We start from the raw sequence: 19,703 nt of genomic DNA, 5'->3' as shown, positions 1-19,703 counted from the left end.
GAGGCAAAAACTTTAGTTGGTTTAGGGCTGAGATGAAGTTCCACACTGCCTGGAAGAATTGAGGGGGTGGGGTGGGGACACGCACACTCCAGTCTTCATTCCATTTTGCTAGGAATGGAAAGTGCATGTAGATAGATAGACAGACAGACAAATAGATAGATGATAGGTAGGTAGGTAGATAGATAGATAGATAGATAGATAGATAGATAGATAGATAGATAGATAGATAGATAGGTAGATAGGTAGATAGGTAGGTAGATAGATAGATAGATAGATAGATAGATAGATAGATAGATAGATAGATAGATAGATAGATAGATCAATAGACAGATAGAAAAGTGACATACATACATTGACAGATGATAGATAATAGATACAGACAATTGATAAAGTAGATAGTTGATAGATGATAGATTGTATAACCATATAGTATAATGTATCATACATTACATACGTGTGTCTTAAGGCTACTGGGGACTAGAAACTTCTTATCTACTCCACTCATGGTCTGGTGGCCTGGGCTCTCTGAGAAACCCCAACGCTGGTCCCTGGGGAGCAGTGCCTGCCGTTAGAAGCCTGTCCCAGAAGCAGAAGGGCCTCCTGGGGAGTTGAACCTGTCCCCCTTATCACCCAGGGCCTCCCTGGAGGACAGCTGTGCCTCTAGGACTTTAAACAGCTGTTGTAGTCCCTGCCCCAGCCTTGGACCTGTGGGCCTTTCCTCCTGCAGCCACAGGGGACCCTGTGTGGGACATCTTTCCTCAGGGCCTCCCCCCACCCCATACCCTGACCTCCAGAGGTTGGAAGCTGGCTCCTGACCTCTCAGGGCACAGACTCAAGACGCCCCATGGGGAAGCCCGAGTGTTGTGGGCGTTCCCTTCCGTTTTCCAATGTGCACAGTTAGTCACACTTCCCTTTTCTGACCAGGCCACCCAGTGACACGGTAGTGCCTCTGCTGGGCTGAATCACGCCCCGTTCATTCTTAGACACTTCCTGTGCTGGGCACCCTAGCATGCCCCACCTCCTACCCCCACCCCCTGGAACGTGATGGAACATTTATCCCCTCTTTGCTACTCTGCCAGGCAGGGCAGGGCTAAAATGCCCATACGTCCCTGAACCTTGAATTTCACCAGCCATCCCTCCTCACTTCCGGGGTCCTCAGCTCAGGAAATGTCCAGAGGCCACCCTGGACTTTCTGACAAAGGAAGAGAAACAGCTAAGCGTTTGGCTGGGAGGCTGGGAAGCCCCATACCCTCCCCCTGGTCATTCCCTAGCAGGCATCCATGCATAAGCTCCCACGGCCCAAAGTCAAGGCTAAGAGCAGTCAGGAGGGCCAGTTGCCAAGGCAACAGGTCTGCAGAAACACTGGCAGCTCTCAACGCTCAATTATTCAAGACCTCATTACACAGTCTGCCCCTCCATTCCTTCTCCACTCCCCGGAGGACCACATGGAAGCCAGTCAGCCCTTCCAAGGTGGAGTCTTCCTTCCATTCCTGCCTCAGAGACCAATTAGGGTTTGCAACTTTCTGGTTATAGGGGTGACAGGTACTCCAACCTTGAGAACCGAGGCAGAGGACCCAGTTAACCCACCAAGGTGGCAACACCAGCAGAAGCAGCAGGCAGAGGGAGGTGCTGGTGAGGTTCTGGGTGCATTTAAACTGGGCCAGATTGGCCTTCGGTCTTCTGGACACAACGTGACCTCATACAAAGCAAAGCACTTAGGACTGGAAACCGAGGCCAGCTCATTACTTGTCTTGTGGTATCCCTCATGTTCCAACAGTACAAGCACCACCTCAGAAAAGCTGTAACAGGGGCAGGGGCGGCAGCTCAGTCAGCAAAGTGCTGGCATGAGGACCAGAATTCCATGCCCGGCACTGATGATCTTTAAAAAGTCAAAAGCCATGCCTTTAATCCTAGCACTCGGGAGGCAGAGCCAGGAGGATCTCTGTGAGTTCGAGGCCAGCCTGGGCTACCAAGTGAGCTCCAGGAAAGGCGCAAAGCTACACAGAGAAACCCTGTCTCAAAAAACCAAAAAAAAAAAAAAAAAAAAAAAAAAAAAAAGTCAAAAGCCAAGTGTTGCCCGCCTGTCGTCTCAAGTCAGGGGAGGTAAAGACAGAGGACCTCCGGGCTTGCTGGTCCAAATCAAAGAGCCCCAGGTTCAGTGAGAGACTTGGCCTCAAGAAACAAGATGGAACCCAGTGCAGCGGCACACGCCTTTAATCCCAGCACAGAGAAGGCAAAACCATGTTGGTCTCTTAAGTTCTAAGCCAGCCTGGTCTATATAACAAGTTTCAAGCCAGCCAGGATAGGTAGGTAGATAGATAGATGATAGATAGATAGATAGATAGATAGATAGATAGATAGATAGATAGATAGATAGATAGATAGACAATAAGGAACATTGAGGAAGACACCCAACATGACCTCTAGCCTGTACGTGCATGCACACACACACACGGAACACACAGAAACTGTAACCATTCACACACTCACACTCACACGTGCTTTTCTATGAGAGATTTCCTTTATTAGTTTTCACCCCCAACATCACCACCCCCATTCCAGGGTCCTCTGACAATTACAGCTTAGGATCACGGGGACTTCCCATCAGCTTCCACACTAGGGCATCTACTCCCAGGACCCTGAAGGATATGAGCCTCCCCTCTACTTTTGGAGGTCTGGATGGCGGTATCCAAACCACATCAGATTTACATAGATGGTAAGCCACGAACGGGCGACAACACACCCGCAGTTCCCGATACAGGGGAGGCTGAGGCAGGGGGATCATCACTTAAACCCAGGACTTGGAGCCCAGGCTTGGTGACAGAGCATAACCCCAACTCAAAAACAAAAACAAAACCAGCCGATGGAAAGAATGGAGGTCTGTCATTGTCATATCGTGTGACTTTCAGACAAGATCACACAGACTAAACCAGACAGACAAGAGGACAATCAATTACTCTCACGAGACCTGATGAAGATGAACGGGAGTGCAAGCCGGCCTGTAGGGTCTGCAATGGAAGATCTGAGGCGGGGGTTGGGGGTTGGGGGGAGAGAGACCTGCCTGCCTGCCCTCAGGAAACTGGACTATCTAGTTTGGTAAAGGGCATTTTGGGGTTGAAGGCCTGGGGAGGCAAGTCTGGGCCGGGTGTGGGGGCCACAGGATCTTCCTGGGTTCTATCAAAGTGTAGGCAGTACCTCACTTCCAGACAAGCTCTGCGTTTCCCTACATGCCCTGCCTTTCAAGATGCCTTGAAAGGCCAGAGTGAGTCTGCCCATAATTTAGGGCCTGAAGGCTCCTCTAAGGGTAAATATATCACCCCTGTCCTTCTGGCTCACGGGGTGTTTATCAGTCACCTCGGGGACCAGCTTGTCCCTGAAGATCCAGGAAGGCTTTCTAGGAGTCAGCATGGCTCCAGTGACTGGACGAGACCCTCTGCGTAGCCTAACAGAGGATCCCTAGCCAGCTAATCCCCAGGAAGTCGGGCCCTGGATCTTCTCTCTACCTGCCCTTTCACTCAGCAAGCCCCTCCCATTTCTGGTGAGCGCCAGGAACCTCAGCCCAAGGGCAAGAGCCTCCAGGCCAAAACAATAGAAAAGTCCGGAATGTCTGTAAGGGGAGGGCTAGGAACTACGCTGTGCTTAAGGCACTGGCCAAGGGAGCAGAAGTTACATCCCTTGAATTTTTTTAAGTTTAAAAAGTAAAAGGATGCCGTTTTAAAATTACTTTCCTGTGCAAGGGACATGACTGGGGGACTGGGGTGGGGGTGGGGAGCTCATAGCCCTGGTTCCAGGCTTCTCAGGTTCCTGGCCTGTGTGTCTTGTGCCCTTTCACTGACTCCCAGTTTAGAAACCAAGCCGCGCGTGCCGGCATCAAGCCGTCAGCAGCCCATCCTCTCCACCACGCATGTGTCCAATCACTAGGATGAGAGTGTCACGCGACAAGGGTAGGCACGAGAACCATAGCATGCTCGGCCTGTGTCCGGAGCAGGACGCACGTCCTGGGCACCGGGCCAGCACAGCAAAGGGCGCAGGGACGGGGACTGGCCTGTCCCAAAGGTCGCGGGCAGTGCATCCCGGGCGCGGAGGGAGGGCTCATTGGCGCCGCCGGGGCGGGCAGGGAGCAGACACCCAGGGGACACCGCTGGGACTGGGCTGGCGCCAAGAGGACACGGGGGGCGCACTCACCCTCCCTGGTCTTCTTCTTCCTCGCCAGCGTGCCGCCCAACTTGCCCAGGAAAGACTCGTCCTTCTTCATCTTGGGGGCCCTCGGGGTGGGCGATCGCGGTGGCGCGGAGGACATATGTGAGTGCGCGCCACCCACCGCTGGCCGGGGAGTGGCCAGGAGGGCGCGGCTGCGGCTTCCCCGCCCCTGCCTACTGACCTCGAGGTCCCGCTGCTGCAGCTGAGCTCCCCGCCCGCAACGCAGCGGGACCCTGCGCGCGGTGCCAGGCACCACCGCCCCCCTTTTGTGCGGCCTCAGCGTGCTGGAAGCCCAGAATCAATGAGTCCCACAAATATGTAAAGTCAGCTGTTGAGTCTCTGCCAGGATCCCGGGCATCCCTTATTGGGTCGATGCTTGGTGTGTAGTGGGTGCCTTTGTGGGACAGTGGCCTCACAGAGCGACCCTTCCCCCAAGGCAAGCTCAGCCAAAGGCTTCCACGGGAGCATGAAGAACCAGGAAGGGTACCTGGAGGAAGAACGCAGGCCCAGGGAAGGATATTAGGCTACGATGGCCAGGTTTGAGTTGCACAAAATTGACTTGTTGCTGAACAGGAGACGGTGAACAGGGATGAGGTCAGGCAGGGAGGTCTACTATGAAGGGAAGTGAAAGACACTGGGGATAGAAGCTGAGGCGAGCTTTGGCAGAGGGAAAGCCAGATGGCCCGTGGCTGCAGGCGCAGGGTGGGTGCATGGCTCAGCAGAGATAGGAGCTATCAGGACCTGGGCTGGGGTGAAGCTGCCACACCTAATCATAGGGTGGGAGGGTGGGAGGTGGTTCCCTGGGGTGGGGGTGGGGTGGGGGTGGTTCCCTCTCCCTTTGTGCAGGGCTCAGAGCCTCGCTCCCACCCGTGAGCGATTTCAGTTCAGTGCAGGAAATATTTACAGTTCACATTGGCAGAAGGGGTGGCCAAGCTGCCCTCGCCTTGGAATTCGTCATGGAGAATGGGGGTGCCCAGTGCCTATGGCGTTACTAGCCAATCGTGGAGTAGGGGCAGTGGAGACTCCAATAGGAGGAGGAGGAGCAGAGGGCCAGGATTTAGGAAGAAATAGGGAAGAGAGAGTTGTTAGGGAGGCAGAGTTTGCAGAGACATAGTTTCCCTTCACTCGGAGAGAAAGAAAACTCAGAGGCAGGGACAGTCTTCTCTCACGCAGCCTAGGTCCTGGCTGCTCCTGTCTCTACAAAGCCACCTTTCCACTCTCTCGGCATCACAGGCCACTTGGCTTTTCCTGGCCTACTCCTCAGTGCTGAGGCTGCTTCCCTCCTAACCATGGGGGAGCCTCTGAGACCCCAGGATCAGGGAAATCTCAGAACTGCAAACTCCCTGTATCCCATGGGACAGTTAATCTGATTGTCAACTTGATGAGCTCTCGGATCACCTTGGAAACGAACCTCTGGACATACCTAGCGGGTTACCTACTCTGGGCAGGACTGTCCCAGGAGCTGGGCCCCCAACTGAATAAAAAGCTGTCATGGCTATTCTTGGTTATCCATTGGACCACATCTGTAATTAACTAAAACCTAAGTGGCTGGGCGCACCTGGGAGGGATTTTTCTTAATGACATCACTTGAAGTGGGAAGAACCACGCTAAAGCCAGACCTTTTGAGGTGGGAAGATCCACCTTTAATCTGGGCTACTTCTTCTGCCTGCAGCTTATACAAGGGACATGGAAGGAGGAAGCTTTTTCTCCCTTCTCCTGCCTTCCCTTGCTCTTGCTGGCAAGGCTGTTCCTCCACTGGCATCAGAGCCCAGTTCTTCCGGATTCTGGCACATACTGAAGACCAGCTGAGACATCCAGCCTCGTGCACTGAACAAGTACTGGATTCTTGTACTTTCCATTGATAGACAGCCATTATTAGACGAGCTGGGACACAGCCTATAAGCCACTCTAATAAATCACTCACACACACACACACACACACACACACACACACACACACACACACACCATCACTTTTGTTCCTCCAGAGCAACGGTGAATCCTGACCTCTTTGGGGATCAAATGACCCTTTGCAGGAGCCACCTAAGACCATCAGAAAACACAGATATTTACATTACAAACCATAACAGTAGAAAAATTACAGTTATGAAGTAGCAATGAAAATAAGTTTCTGGTCGAGAGTCATCACAACATGAGGGACTGTACTAAAGGGTTGCAGCAGGCTGGGCGGTGGTGGCGCACGCCTTTAATCCCAGCACTCGGGAGGCAGAGGCAGGCAGATCTCTGTGAGTTCGAGGCCAGCCTGGGCTACCAAGTGAGTTCCAGGAAAGGTGCAAAGCTACACAGAGAAACCCTGTCTCGAACCGCCCCCCCAAAAAAAAAATTAATTAAAAAAATAATAAAGGGTTGCAGGATGAGGAGGTTGAGAGCCACTGCTCTAGAGAACCCTGACTAATAGAAGGAGAAAGGGAACTGAGTAGCAGCATTCATCTCTCTCTGCTTTCTGACTGTTATTGTACTAACAATATTGTACTCTCAACAGCGGCCGCACACTCCTACCACTGCGCCTGCCCCTCCTTGATGGATGTCATACCTTCAAACTGCAAGCCAAAATAAACCTTAAGTTGCATCTGCAACAGGTAAGACAACTAATATCCGTGACGAGGGCGTGGCAGATGGAAGGGGGCCGAGAGGAGGGAACTTTCAAAGATAAATTGGCAAACCTTGCAGAGTGCATGCCAGGGTTAGGGATGGGAAGGTAAAGAGGGGTCTTGAAGGCATCTCCATCTCAAGAGGAAATCTCAAGCTGGGGAGAACACTGACAGATCAATGTAGTTACTGATACTCCCATGAGAGGGGGACAGAGCCGAGCAGGGCAGAGACTTTGGGACCTGAGATGAGACCTGGAAACAGACTGTCACGCCTCTGGCTTCTGTGGCTTCTAAGAATCTGTTCCACTTAGAGGAGCACACAGAAGACACTTACACTGTTTCGTGAGGCCCCAGAGCACCCCAGAGGGAAGAACGCTGGCCAGGATGGGGCAAGAGAGAAAGAACTTGGAACTGGGAACCAGAAAGAAAATGGAAGAGGGCTGTTCTGGTAGAATGCAGGACAGCCAAGGTGGGAAACTGAAGCATCAGTGACTGTCCTGGGCACAGGGAGGGGCCACTGACTCGAAAGGTCATGAGACTATTTCATCAGTGACCAGCAAGCACACAGAAGTCTCCAATTCCATTGGTAGTTTCTAATTTGAATACCGTAGAGACAAGGTGAATCCTGCCTTTTTAAAAAGGGTTATTTTGTTTTTAATTGTGTATATGTGTGAATGTCTGTGCAGGTTTGTAGACATGAGTGCAGGTGCCTTAGAAGCCAGAAGAAAGTATGGATTCCCTGGAGCTGGAGTTATAGGTGGGATGAGTTCTGGGAACCAAATTCAGGTCCTCTCCAGGAGCAGTGTGGTGGTTTAAATGAGAATGGCCACCATAAACTCATACATTTGAATGTTTGGTCCCCAGCTGGTGGAACTGTTTGGGAGGGATGAGGAGGTGTGGCCTTGTTGGAGGAGGTGTGTCACCAGGAGCTGGCTTTGAGATTTCAAAATCCCATGCCATTTCCCGTTAGAGCTCTCTCTCTCTCTCTCTCTCTCTCTCTCTCTCTCTCTCTCTCTCTCTCTCTCTCTCTCTGTGTGTGTGTGTGTTATGTTTGTCGATTAGACGTAAGCTCTCAGCTCCTGCTCCAGTGCCATGCTTGCCTGCCTGCTGTCATGCTCCCGTGACTGTGATTATCATGGGCTCAGCCTCTGAACTATAAACCCTGATTATGTTGTCTTTTATTTTATTTTCCCCGGAGCTGAGGACCGAACCCAGGGCCTTGTGCTTGCTAAGCAAGCGCTCTACCACTGAGCTAAATCCCCAACCCCTATGTTGTCTTTTATAAGTTGCCTTGGTCATAGTGTTTTGTCACAGCAACAGAAAAGCAACAAGACAAGCTGTATATACTCTTAAGTGCTGAGCTGGCGCTCCAGCCCTATTCTTGATTTTTTTTTTAAATGCCATACATCATAAAGAAGAAGCCTGAGACTTCCAGCTCCTGACAGGAGCTCCTCTGTTTCAAGAGAAGAAGCCACAGACAGGGATGTTTGTTGTCAGGGAAACTGACATGGGCTACACAGAACAGAGGGGTCCTGGCATCAGAGTTGCATAAACCAGAATCCACTGTCTGGGGTGCTGGCTCCATGGTGAAGTCTGTAGCACCCTTCCCTGGTGAGGGATGCCTTTTGCAGTCCCTTGGACTGAGAGCTGCGCACTCAGCCTATTTTTCACGCACCACTTGCTGCAAGATGAGGTGGTTCCCTAGTCAAATGCCGTTTGGAAGACAATTCGAGACTCTTGCAATGGTTAAAAATGGATTTTCATCCCATAAATGTCACTAGTAGCAACTGAAAGCATCCTTAGAGCCTGAGGAGATGGCTTGCTACACAAGTGTGAAGACCTGAGTTCATCCCCCAGCATTCATATTAAAAGCTGTGTGGGGAGGCACATCCTTGTAATCTCACCACTTAGAAGGCAAAGGTGCCCTGGGGAGCGGGGAGGGGGACTCACTGGCCAACCTATCAGCCTATCTAGATTCATCAGTAAGCCCTGGTCCCTGTGGGAGATTTTTTTTTTTTTTGAGCTGAGGATCGAACCCAGGGCCTTGCACTTGCTAGGCAAGCGCTCTACCACCGAGCTAAATCCCCAACCCGAGTGGGAGACCTTGTTTCAAACAAACAAAAGAGATGGACGAAGCCAGGTGGTGGTGCACGCCTTTAATCCCAGCACTCAGGAGGCAGAGGCAGGCAGATAGATCTCTGTGAGTTCAAGGCCAGCCTGGGCTACAGAGTGAGTTCCAGGATAGGCTCCAAAGCTATACTGTCTCAAAAAACTTAAAAAAAAAAAAAAAAAGGATGGATGGGCTGCAGAGACATCTCAGCAGTTAAGATCATTTGCTGCTCTTGCAGAGGACCTAAGTTTGGTTCCCAGCTCCTACGTGGAAGCTCACAACTTCCTATGACTCCATCTCTAGGATATCTGATGTTCCCCTCCTGGCCTCCAAGGGAAGATCCCCACATGTGCACATGTACATACACATAAAGGAGAAAATCTTAAAGATGTTTTAAAAGATGGACAGGTCCCAAGGAATGGTACCCAAGGTTGACCTCTGGTTTCCACATGTGAGTCACATATGTACATGTGTCCCACACATCAGTGAACCCCATAAACACACACACACACACACACTTATTTGATGGCTATGCTTTAATTTGCCCTTTCCTTATAGAGAGAAAGGGAAAATGTTGACCTCTCTCCCCCTCTCACCCTTCAAGCTCTCCCTCCTGGCTGGCTGGCTTCTTCTCTGTTGATATGGCTCAAGTCAGACTTTCCAGAATGCCAGACTTCAGCAAACATAAACACTAATCTAGTCCAAAGACAACACCTAAATGGATGCAGAGAGAACCTCGCTCCCATCTCCGCAGACACGGTCCTCTGCCTCTTAGTATGCAGTGCACACAGCCTCTGTGACTCCGAGGATGCATCCCATTTAGAAGATAATTAGGAAAATCGGGTTAGGCACAGCTGCTCCTGTCATAGATGCCACTTGACTGGCTTTTGATCTGTGTTTTCCAGAGATGCCGGGTCCTCATAAGCTGAGCGAAGGACAGGAATACACACTTTAAGAGCTCTTAGTGCACAGGCCCTGGGCCCTGCGCTGGGCTCCACGCTGTGTGGTATCTGCCGGTCTCCATTACCTACATTCCTGTCACCTACCCCATACATCTAGAGTCACAGGGTAATGCATTCAGGTGGCCCAGGGTCTGGTGTGGTCTCTCTGGGACCGGAAGAGAGCTATGCTATAAGAACAGGAACCCCAGGATGACAATGTTACAAACACCAGCACCTCTCACCTGGCCCCACACTTCAGCATAAGCAAAACAGTGATCAGAGATGCGAGGGGCCGGGGTTTGAACAGCCAGCCAGTGTTTGCATACCATACAATCATATTGACCAAATACACAGTTTCAGGGCTGGTGGAGCTCAGTGAGAGCGTGTATTCATTACTTTTCTATTGTTATGATAAAGCACCACAGCCAAGGCAACTTGCAAGAGTTTATTTGGGCTTACAGTTCCAGAGGTTTCGAGTCCACAATGGTGGAGCCCACCCTCAGTACCATACTTCCTCCAGCAAGATCACGTCTACATCATAATAGATAATGAGAAACCAGGTGCACACGCACACCCTCACTAACAGTTGATACCCGGCAGTCTCCATTCTCAGCTCAGGTGGTTACCCAGGTGGGCACCCATGAGTGATCAAGAACCTCACAGGTGTATATACTCAAGGGAAAAGTCGCCCAGGTGTGCCCCGTCATGTTAGCATTTCCACACAGGCAAATTAACTTCCACAATGCCTTGTTGCAAACAGCTCAGTGAGTGGTGTCCCTATGTCAGATAACCTGCAGCCTGTGGTGGAACTGCTTCACACACACACACACACACACACACACACACACACACACACACACACACACACAGATGCACGCACGCACGCACGCACGCACGCACGTGTTCGCTGCCCTCACATTTGGGCTCTTTGCTCACCACCTGTCTGGTTCATCTGTCACCCACTTTTCTCATTGCTGCAACAAAATATCCAACAGAAACAGCTTAAAGGGGGACTTGTTACTGCCCACCGGTCCAGGGAACTTCAGCCTTGGATGGCAGGGAGGGTGTTCTCTCCATATTGGAGAGAGCACAGGATCATATCACACAGCCAACTAGAAAACAACGAGTCAGACAAAACCTGGAAATTCCCACAAATCTGCCCCCACCCCCACCCCCCACCCCGTGAGTCAGTTCCACCAGCTAGACCCTACTTCTCAAAGGTTCCACAACTCCCCAAATAGGGCCACCAGCTGGGGACCGGTGTGCACACTGATGAGCCTGTGGGGAGACGGTACAGTCAAACCATGACGCTCCATCACACCAAGTGCTTTAGGAGTTTTTAAAACCTGAAAAGTTCGTCTCGTTTCCTTTTCCTATGACCAGAAAGTTGGTAACTTCCACAAAATATTTTATACAAACAGTTTTTAAAGAGCTCGGGGAGAGGGAAGGAGCCTGGGGTGGGGGAATCGGAGACCCTGAGATGTTTGCATTGCTCACCTCCAAACCTCCAAGCAATTTTGGGAGCGCTAGAAGTGTGCCGAGAAGAGGCGGGCAGAGCTAATGGATTCGCTGATGGAGAAAATGCCTGATTCCCCAGGTTACACTGTGGGAGCAATCTTAACTGCACTTTGGGGTGGCGTGCTGGAGCCTTCTGTAATCAGACTCTGTAAACTAGCGTTTGGAGTCGTGTTATTTAATCAGTTTGCTAATTTAGTGATTTGGCAGGAGAGTCGTCTGTGATTTTCACTGTAAAGGCTAAGAGCATGAGAAGATAACCAAGCCGGCCTGGAATCTTCAAACGGCCTCAACACTCTCCCCCACCAACCCACCAAGCGTGAGCCGTTGGGGTGGGGGTGGCAGTGGGGGGAGGACTTCTCACCAGCTGCGGAGATCAACAGCCCTTCATCCAAATGACTCTAGAAGCATCGGAGACAACATGCATTTGCATTCAGCAGCAAAGCCCCCTGAGTTTTCCTTCTGCAAACCAGGCAAATGAAGCCACGAACGCACTCCGTGCTCCTAAATATTTTATAGATGAGCGGAGAGCGAATAACTTGGCACCTAGTCTGCCATGGCGATCCCTGAAAAGAGATTTCTCCTGGCTTTTCTTAGAGGATAGATGAGCAAGCTCCTTTAAATGTGCCTCTCTCATCCCCAGACCCCTCATCACCAATAAAGAAAGTGAAAAAGACAAGTGCCTTGATTGTGGATGGAAAGACAAATGCCAGGCCTGTTGAACATTCACACTTGGCCTGACTTTGTTTTGCCCTTCACCTGCCACATGCTATCACCTGTCTGCAAAATAAAAGGTTCTGCTCACCCTTCCCACCTAACTTGAGACCAGTGTTTTGGAGGAAGGAGGGGATGATGAATGGTTGGGAAAAAATTGAGGGGTGGTGAATTTGGGGGTGAATTTTGGAGATCAGACAACCAAAGCACCCTGGGAGGCCATCACTGGGGGGGGCACCAGAGGAGGAGTCCAGGGCAGGGCCTGCTAGGGCCAGCCTGGTACAACATTCATCTTCAGTATGGAAGCCTGAACACAGTCACGGACACAGATGATCTCACGGGGCTGTATACAGAGAAATTCCTCATGAAGACAGAGAAAGGGCTCATTTCAATGTCCCATGTCACAAAAGCTTTCCAAGTGTTTGTCCCAAAGGTTAGAACGGGGAATACATGACAAGTAGGGCTAATCTGGGGAAAGATGACCCTCAACGGGCCTTATTTCTTGACCCGCCTCATGAGGTGAAGAAGAGACTCTCCCAAACTCAGTGCAGGGGCTGTAGTGTGGCTCAAAGCCTGAGCCGTTGCCTGGTCTGTTAGTTGAGGTTCTCTGGAGAAGCCAGAAGCAATAGCATGGATATACATGGAAACGGGAGTCACTAGATCGGCTTACATGGTACAGGCTGGGTAGCTCCACAGTGTCTCTCACACTGGACAGGCTGAGAACCCAGAGTTGCTCAGTCCACAAGGTTGGTTGCCTCAGTTGTCCCAGTCTGCTGCCAAAGGCCTGGAGGCAGGGGACCATCTTGTGATGGTCCTCCCAACCCCCCAGTGAGTGCCCTGTAAGATTTAGATGCGATTCCACCAGTGACCAGATCCAACAAGGCCTGCTATGGGGGAGCGGAGAATGGTGCATCACACCTGTGCACCGGCGCGCAGAGGCAGGAGAAGCCAGCTGGAGCTACAGAATGAGAGGGAGAGAGAGAGAGAGAGAGAGAGAGAGAGAGAGAGAGAGAGAGAGAGAGAGAGAGAGAGAGAGAGGCAGTTTGCTGTGGAGTTCACTGTAACAAGTGAAAGTAAGTTTCAACTAAAGAACCTGTGTGTTTACATAAACCTTACATCCGTGTCCAGACACATTCTACACACACACACACACACACACACACACACACACACACACACACACACACATACGTGATTGAAAGACGCCTCAGCAGGTAAAGCCTGATCCCCCCAAAACTCAGAAAAGTTACCCTTTGACCTTTACAGGCTGGCTGTGGCACATGTGCACCCCCATCAATAACTTTTTAAAAGATGTATTTCTGGGTAAGGGTGTTTGGTCTGCATATATGTCTGTGTGCCATATGTGTGCCTGGTGGCCGCAGAGGCTGGAAGAAGGCATTTAATCCCCAGAAAGAGAGTTACAGATGGTTGCAAGCCACCACACAGGTGCAGGAGATCAAAGCCAGGTCCCCCAATCGAGCAGCCGGTGCTCTTAACCACGGAGCCATCTCTCCAACCGGTAACAATAAGCTTTAAAGAGACATATGTGTATCTTGATGGAAGCCTGACTCTTGTGGAGGGACTGCTAGGGGTGCAGTTAGGACGCCTTGCAGGCTGGGCTCCTCCTGGGCCTGAAAGAGCTCTACCCTTAACCTTGAAACGGTTGCTTTGAGCCCTTTTCATCTGCTGATGGTGGGGGGGGGGACGACGACGACACACATTTATGAAGAGTAAACAGGCCTGATTTCAAAAGCAATTAGAATTCGTCTTGATTGAGAAAATGAATACTCCGGCAAGCAAAGCAGGGCCACAGCTAAAATCGCAACCCAACAAGAAGGGATGAGACTTCACCCCCGGTGTCAGCTTCTCCTCTGCGGTCACACACACACACACACACACACACACACACACACACACACACACACACACACACACACACACACACACACCACAGTGGACCAGGGTGCCAAGCAGCTGGGAGCGGGTGACACTCTTGAATCAGAAGTGTGTCACACAGCTCGACTCGGTGCTGGGAATTCTCCCAGCACTGTCAACATTTCAGATTCACAGCAATCAGTAAAACGCAGGGTTCGGAAAGACTGTTCAAACATGAGTGATTTTTGAATATTTATTACGCAGAGCTTAACAGATGGGTTTAGTATTTTCTTCAAGGAAAGCTGGACAGAGTGGCTTTAGGGCAACAGACCATGCAAACCTCAGCAGTATCATCCCCGGTTGTGTGGCTGAAGATGACCCAACTGTGCCATAGCCCAAACCACCTTGTGACAGAAGGTTCTAGTTCTCTGCAGCCTGGAAGAAGAACGCAATGGAAAGACTGCTGCTCAGGGGCTGTATGCCTTAGTCACTGTGGAGAAGCTGGTGACTAGACAGATTGTAAAAGCCTGTCTCTATGGCACAGCCAACCCAAACATCCAGACACATGGACAAACCAGATGTGGCAATCCCATCTACACTCAAGAGATTCTGACCCTTGGGCTCAGGTTTTAGGTTTTGTTTTTTTTTTATTTAAAAAATTGTATGTGTATGAGTGTTTGCCCAAATGTATGTCTACCATGTGCCTGCCGTGCCCACTGAGGTCAGTCCCAGGGACTGTAGTTACAGATGATTGTAAGCTGTCATGTAGGTGCTGGGAATCAAACCGAAGTCCTCTGGAAATAAATAGCTAGTGCTTTTTTGGGGTGGGGGGCAGAGAGAGCGTTTCAACACAGGGTTTCTCTGTGTAGCCTTGGCTGTCCTGGAATGTGCTCTGTAGACCAGGCTGGCCTTTAACTCAGAGATCTGCTGCCTCTGCGTCCTGAGTGCTGAGATGAAGGGCCTGTGCCAAGCCACCCCATTAACCACTATGTTGGGCTCAGTTTTTAAAAAACAAGAACAAAAAGACGATCACAGCAGGGCAAACTGCTACCATAACATGACAAGAAAAAGGTAGAAAGTGGGGTGGCCTAGGGCTGTTGCCCGGTGAGTGTAGACCAGAGGCCCCAAGCTCAGTACCTAGCCCCATGTCCAGTGGTTCAGAACTACCTGTAAATGCAGCTCCAGGGAATAAATAGGACTCCCATTTCTGGCCGCCTGAAGGTACCTGCACACATATACAGACACATAAAAAAATAGAATACAAAGTTCCAAAAAGGAAAGAGAAAATCAGCTTTTAAGACCCCCCAAATGAAAGGCTAGTGAGTGAACTCTGAGAAGTACCCACTAGGGTATCAGTGGAGAGAGCTAGGGAGGAAGAAAGGAGAGTCATCCTCCAGTGTCCACGTCCTCAGATCCAGACATCCGCAGATCCAGACAAGTATTTTTTGAAGCCAGTCTTGGTGGCACAGCCTATAAATCCTACATGTCAGAAACAGATGAGTATCTTTCTACACCTCAGATTTCATTAAATAACAATGAATTCCACAGCTACACCAGCAGCAATTTGCTAACCGGTCCCAATGTCCCTCGACAGCTGGCCCTTGGCAAACAGATTCTCAGCTGGTAACGTTGGCCAAATGAGCACACATTCCACAGTAATGCATGCTGACAGAATGACCACAAAGGGTTAAAAAGGTCCATGTGGAGACAGGGCTGCTACAGGAGAGTTCCAGTGAGCCCCTGAAGCTGGCAGGTAATATACCAACAACCCAGATGGAGAACTTCTGGTTGTGCTCAGAGCTGCTGTGGGGTCGGACACAGGGTGAAGCTGGGCCACTGAGTGGTTAAGGGCCACTGAGATAAGACGAAGGACTGGGTCCAGACAAATGGATAGAGGATGAATGGATAGATGGATGGATGGATGGATGATGAATGGATGAAAGGCTGGGTAGATGGGTGATGGATAATGAATGGATGTTGGATGGATGGATAAGTGGATGATAGACGAAAGGATGGATGTTGGATGGATGGCAGTTGGAGTTAGTGGTATCAGATCTTGCCCTGCTTAACTAAGGGCCCTGGGACAGTTGGGAGTTCTCTGCCTATCGGTCCCTTAACACATACCAGGTGGTGAGATGGCAAGTTGGTGGGGAAATCACTAGCTCAGTGTTCAGTGTCTTCATTAAGGAAAGTTGGGGATAGATGTAGCTCAGCTGTTAAGAATGTTTGTTTAGCATGCATAAAGCCCTGGATTTGATCCCCAGAACCACATAAACGAGCTGTGGCAGTGCACACCTGTAATCTCAGCACTCTGGAGGAGGAGACTTGAGGGTTAGAATTTCAAGGCCATTCTCAGCTACACAGTAAGTTGGAGACCAACCTGAGTTGCATGAGACCTTGGCTTACACACACACACACACACACACACACACACACACCCATAAAATATCAAAAGACTAAGGAAATTGGAATAAATCATCATCTTCAGATAATACTGATGTCCTCAAATTATAAATGTACACTTTTTCAGTACTGGGTTTGTATGCAGGGCTTGTTTATGCCATGTAAATGCTGTGTATTCCTTGGCCGCACCCCAACTGCCTCACTCAGAATGACTACAGAGAGGAGGAGAGTAGGTACACAAAGATGTGCCCAAGGGCCCTGGGCCACAGGAGGCTCCTCTGTCCTGGAATTAGGGAGGAAGCCACATGGACACCTACATGTGGCCAGTGTCGGCCTGTCTGGAATGAACATGTTAACAACCAAAGGAAGCCCAGGCTCAGTAACACTGGTGCCCAAGCACCTGACCTTCCCCTTCTACACCGTTTCCATTTCCTGCCCGGAAGAGCTGTAAGGGAACTTTTGCAGACAGACAGGAAATACTAAGGACCCTGGCTGGGGACTGTGGAAATTGGCGGGAAGGGTCAAATTCAAGGTGGCACGGCTCTGTTATGGCTAACAGCAGTGAGTTAATGTCTCTGCTTTAATGCCAGGGTGGCAATCACAGTCAACCCAACCATGCAGGTGTTGTGTTGCAGGAAATCCTGTCCCATTTGGTTTCTCTTCTTCCCTGTTAGGAAACACATCCATTTCCACTCCCGAGTCCGATATTAAGGCCACAGTGTCATTTCATTGTGTTCTAATATGTCCAGCAGTCGCTCTGCTGGCTTGGGATTTCAGGGAAATCAGGTTCAGAGCAGTAATTTCTGGCTATGATAATGAGTGGGAGAGATTGCTTTCAGGGCTCTGACTCAATATAGGGAGGTCACTTTGCAGTCCATGGTGATGGATGGGTCCAGGCCTGCTATTATCTTCACTAGACGAGGCAGACTGCTTTAATTGACCAGCCCATCTCCACCGTGACAAACACAGGAAGCCTTCCTCCATTAGGGGCTGACTGATCGAAGCAGGGCGGGGAAAAGAGGCCGTAATTTTCTCAGTGGGTCAAATTCATCGAATGTACTTTCTTTTCAAAAATGATTGCTATTTATTTCTCTAGCAAGATCACGCAGCATCTCCTTTTGCCCGCTCGTTCTTTGTTCTTAAAAGTTATCTAATGATTTGGCGAGGAATCCTGCAATTTACTTGTCAGCAAAGTGCCACGTTTGAAGCCACACTCTGGCGCTGAGACAAGTTGCCAGTGATTACCGTTAGCCTCGCTCCTCCCGGGGCAGAGCATCGCTTCTTGGACCACTGCTCCCACCCGGGGAAGGCAGTGTTGAGACAGCCTCCCACGGCTCCTTCTCACTGCACTGGAGAGTGTAAAAACATGCCAACGTTTAACTCAAAATTGAGTAGCAATTTCCAGTCTTTGGGGTTCATCAGCGCAGGAGAGGCCTATTCCTCTCCATCGTCTACACTTTACTCCAGTCCCACCCAGATGCCTGGTTCTGCCTCCTGCCAATGCCCTGGGCCTCTCCAACTGGCTGCTGTGGCTTCTGGGCTCCCACTGGGTGCCATGCCTCCAGCCCCCACCCCCACCCCCCAACTCTGTTTCACATCCTCACCCATCCCTATTTCACAGGACTGGGAGGCAGAGAATTTATACTCGATAAGAAAAGGCTTCTGCTCTGTTGTGGTGCTCAAACTCAGGGCCTCCTACAAGCTAGAAAAGGAGGGGTTGTTTTTCTTTTCTTTTTTAAATCTATCACACAGAGACTGGCAGTCTCCCAGTCCCCAAAGAGCTTTATGACACAATCAGTGATGGTATTGGTGGAATCTTTTTATTTGGGGATATTGTGACATGTTGGCATTGTAAGATTGGGATTGCTAACGAACCCGGTCGTCCCGTGTGTCCCGTCCCCCCCCCCCCCCCCCCCGTTCTCCCCCCCACCCCCATGACCACTGTGCAATAGCACAGGATCATGTTTGGGAGACCAGAGCCTCAAGAAGGGCTCTCCACAGAGACCAGAAACGAGGCAAACTCAGGACAGAAGGCCAAGAGGGAAGGCCCAGGGCTCCTGAGTTGCCTTGGCCCAGACACTGGGGGATGGGCACTATCACCACAGCTCTCCTCTAAGTATCAAGATAAGTTTCAGGACAATCAGCCTGGGATGCACAGATGACTGAGCCAGCACACTCCAATAAGGAATCCGGTGTCCTTGTAGGAAGCAGCAAGATGGCTACAAGACCGGTCGGTCCCTTACAGAGTGGAGCAAAGGTTAATTAAACACATGGCAAACTCTGTCCCCGCCTAGATCCTTCCACATGCTGAGGAGAAATGAAGCATTAAGCTGCAGAGAATCTGGGCCAGGGCCCACAAAGGAGCTGCCTGCCCTCCTTAGCTTTCTAGCCGAGCTTCCAAAAGCCCTTTTTGAGACTGCTGGCTCTGGTCAGTCCACCACACTCTCTGAGAAGGGAGAGAATTCACCTTTTTCCCTGGGTCTCTGGCTTCCACCTTGGCCCACCACCTCCTCTCACCCAAGAGCAGCCTGCAGGGCAGCCTGCAAATCCAACAGGTCTGGCCAGGAGACAGCCAGGCTGCTTTCATTAAGGAGCCAGAGGCAGCACAGCCTTGATTAAAACCAGACTTTCCCAAGTGCCTTTTCTGGGTCCTCAAGGGTCATGGGGTCTGCAAATCTGTGTCACACAGTTTCCGCAGCTCCCAACATCAGGACCCCAAATGGGCTCCTCCTTCTGTTAGAAGCATCAGTGAGAAAGCGCAAACAACTGACAACCTTCCCAGCCACTGAAGGGAGCACGTTTATTCTCCACAAAAACAGTTCCCACTGCAGGTGGTAAGGAGAGGGAGGCAAGTTTGCAGGGGCCTGGGACCACAGGGTGGGGCTGGGGTGTGTGTCTGGGTGCAGGCAGACCCCCAAGCCCCAAAGTCATTTAGCAAAGACATAAAAGGCCACAGGGAGGACAGGCCAGTGCTAAGATCGCAGACACATCCTGTGTTTTCAAAGACTTCAGAGGAGGCTTAACACTCCCCCCGCGCCCCCCCATATCTTTTCTTTGTGTGTGTGTGTGTGTATGTGTATGTGTGTGTGTGTATGGTTTTTGTTTTTGGAGACAGGGTTTCTCTGTGTAGCTCTCTGGCCATGCTGGTCATCCCTCTGTAGACCAGGCTGGCCTCAAACTCACAGATCCACCTGCCTTTGCTAGGATTAAAGGTGTCTGCCACCACCGCCTGACTTATATTAATTTTTTTTTTTTTTTTTTTTTTTGGTTTTTCGAGACAGGGTTTCTCTGTGTAGCTTTGCGCCTTTCCTGGAGCTTACTTGGTAGCCCAGG

The 19,703-nt window shown here is 50.6% G+C and overlaps 1 protein-coding gene across 1 annotated transcript in view; it reads right to left on the bottom strand.

The window, feature by feature from the left end:
- Positions 1–4,398, bottom strand: part of Parvb (parvin beta) — an 88,605-nt gene extending 84,207 nt beyond the window's left edge. Inside the window, exon 1 of the mRNA XM_006980258.4 lies at positions 4,186–4,398. Coding sequence (XP_006980320.1) covers positions 4,186–4,300 — 115 coding nt within the window. The 5' untranslated portion in view covers positions 4,301–4,398. The remainder of the gene's footprint in view (positions 1–4,185) is intronic.
- Positions 4,399–19,703: the final 15,305 nt, after the last annotated feature.

This window comes from Peromyscus maniculatus, chromosome 20 (genome assembly GCF_049852395.1).
Source record: "Peromyscus maniculatus bairdii isolate BWxNUB_F1_BW_parent chromosome 20, HU_Pman_BW_mat_3.1, whole genome shotgun sequence".
In the NCBI taxonomy this organism is placed as follows: Eukaryota; Metazoa; Chordata; class Mammalia; order Rodentia; family Cricetidae; genus Peromyscus; species Peromyscus maniculatus.
The sequence above is the reverse complement of the archived record's forward strand: the minus strand, read 5'-3'. Positions and strand labels throughout refer to the sequence as shown.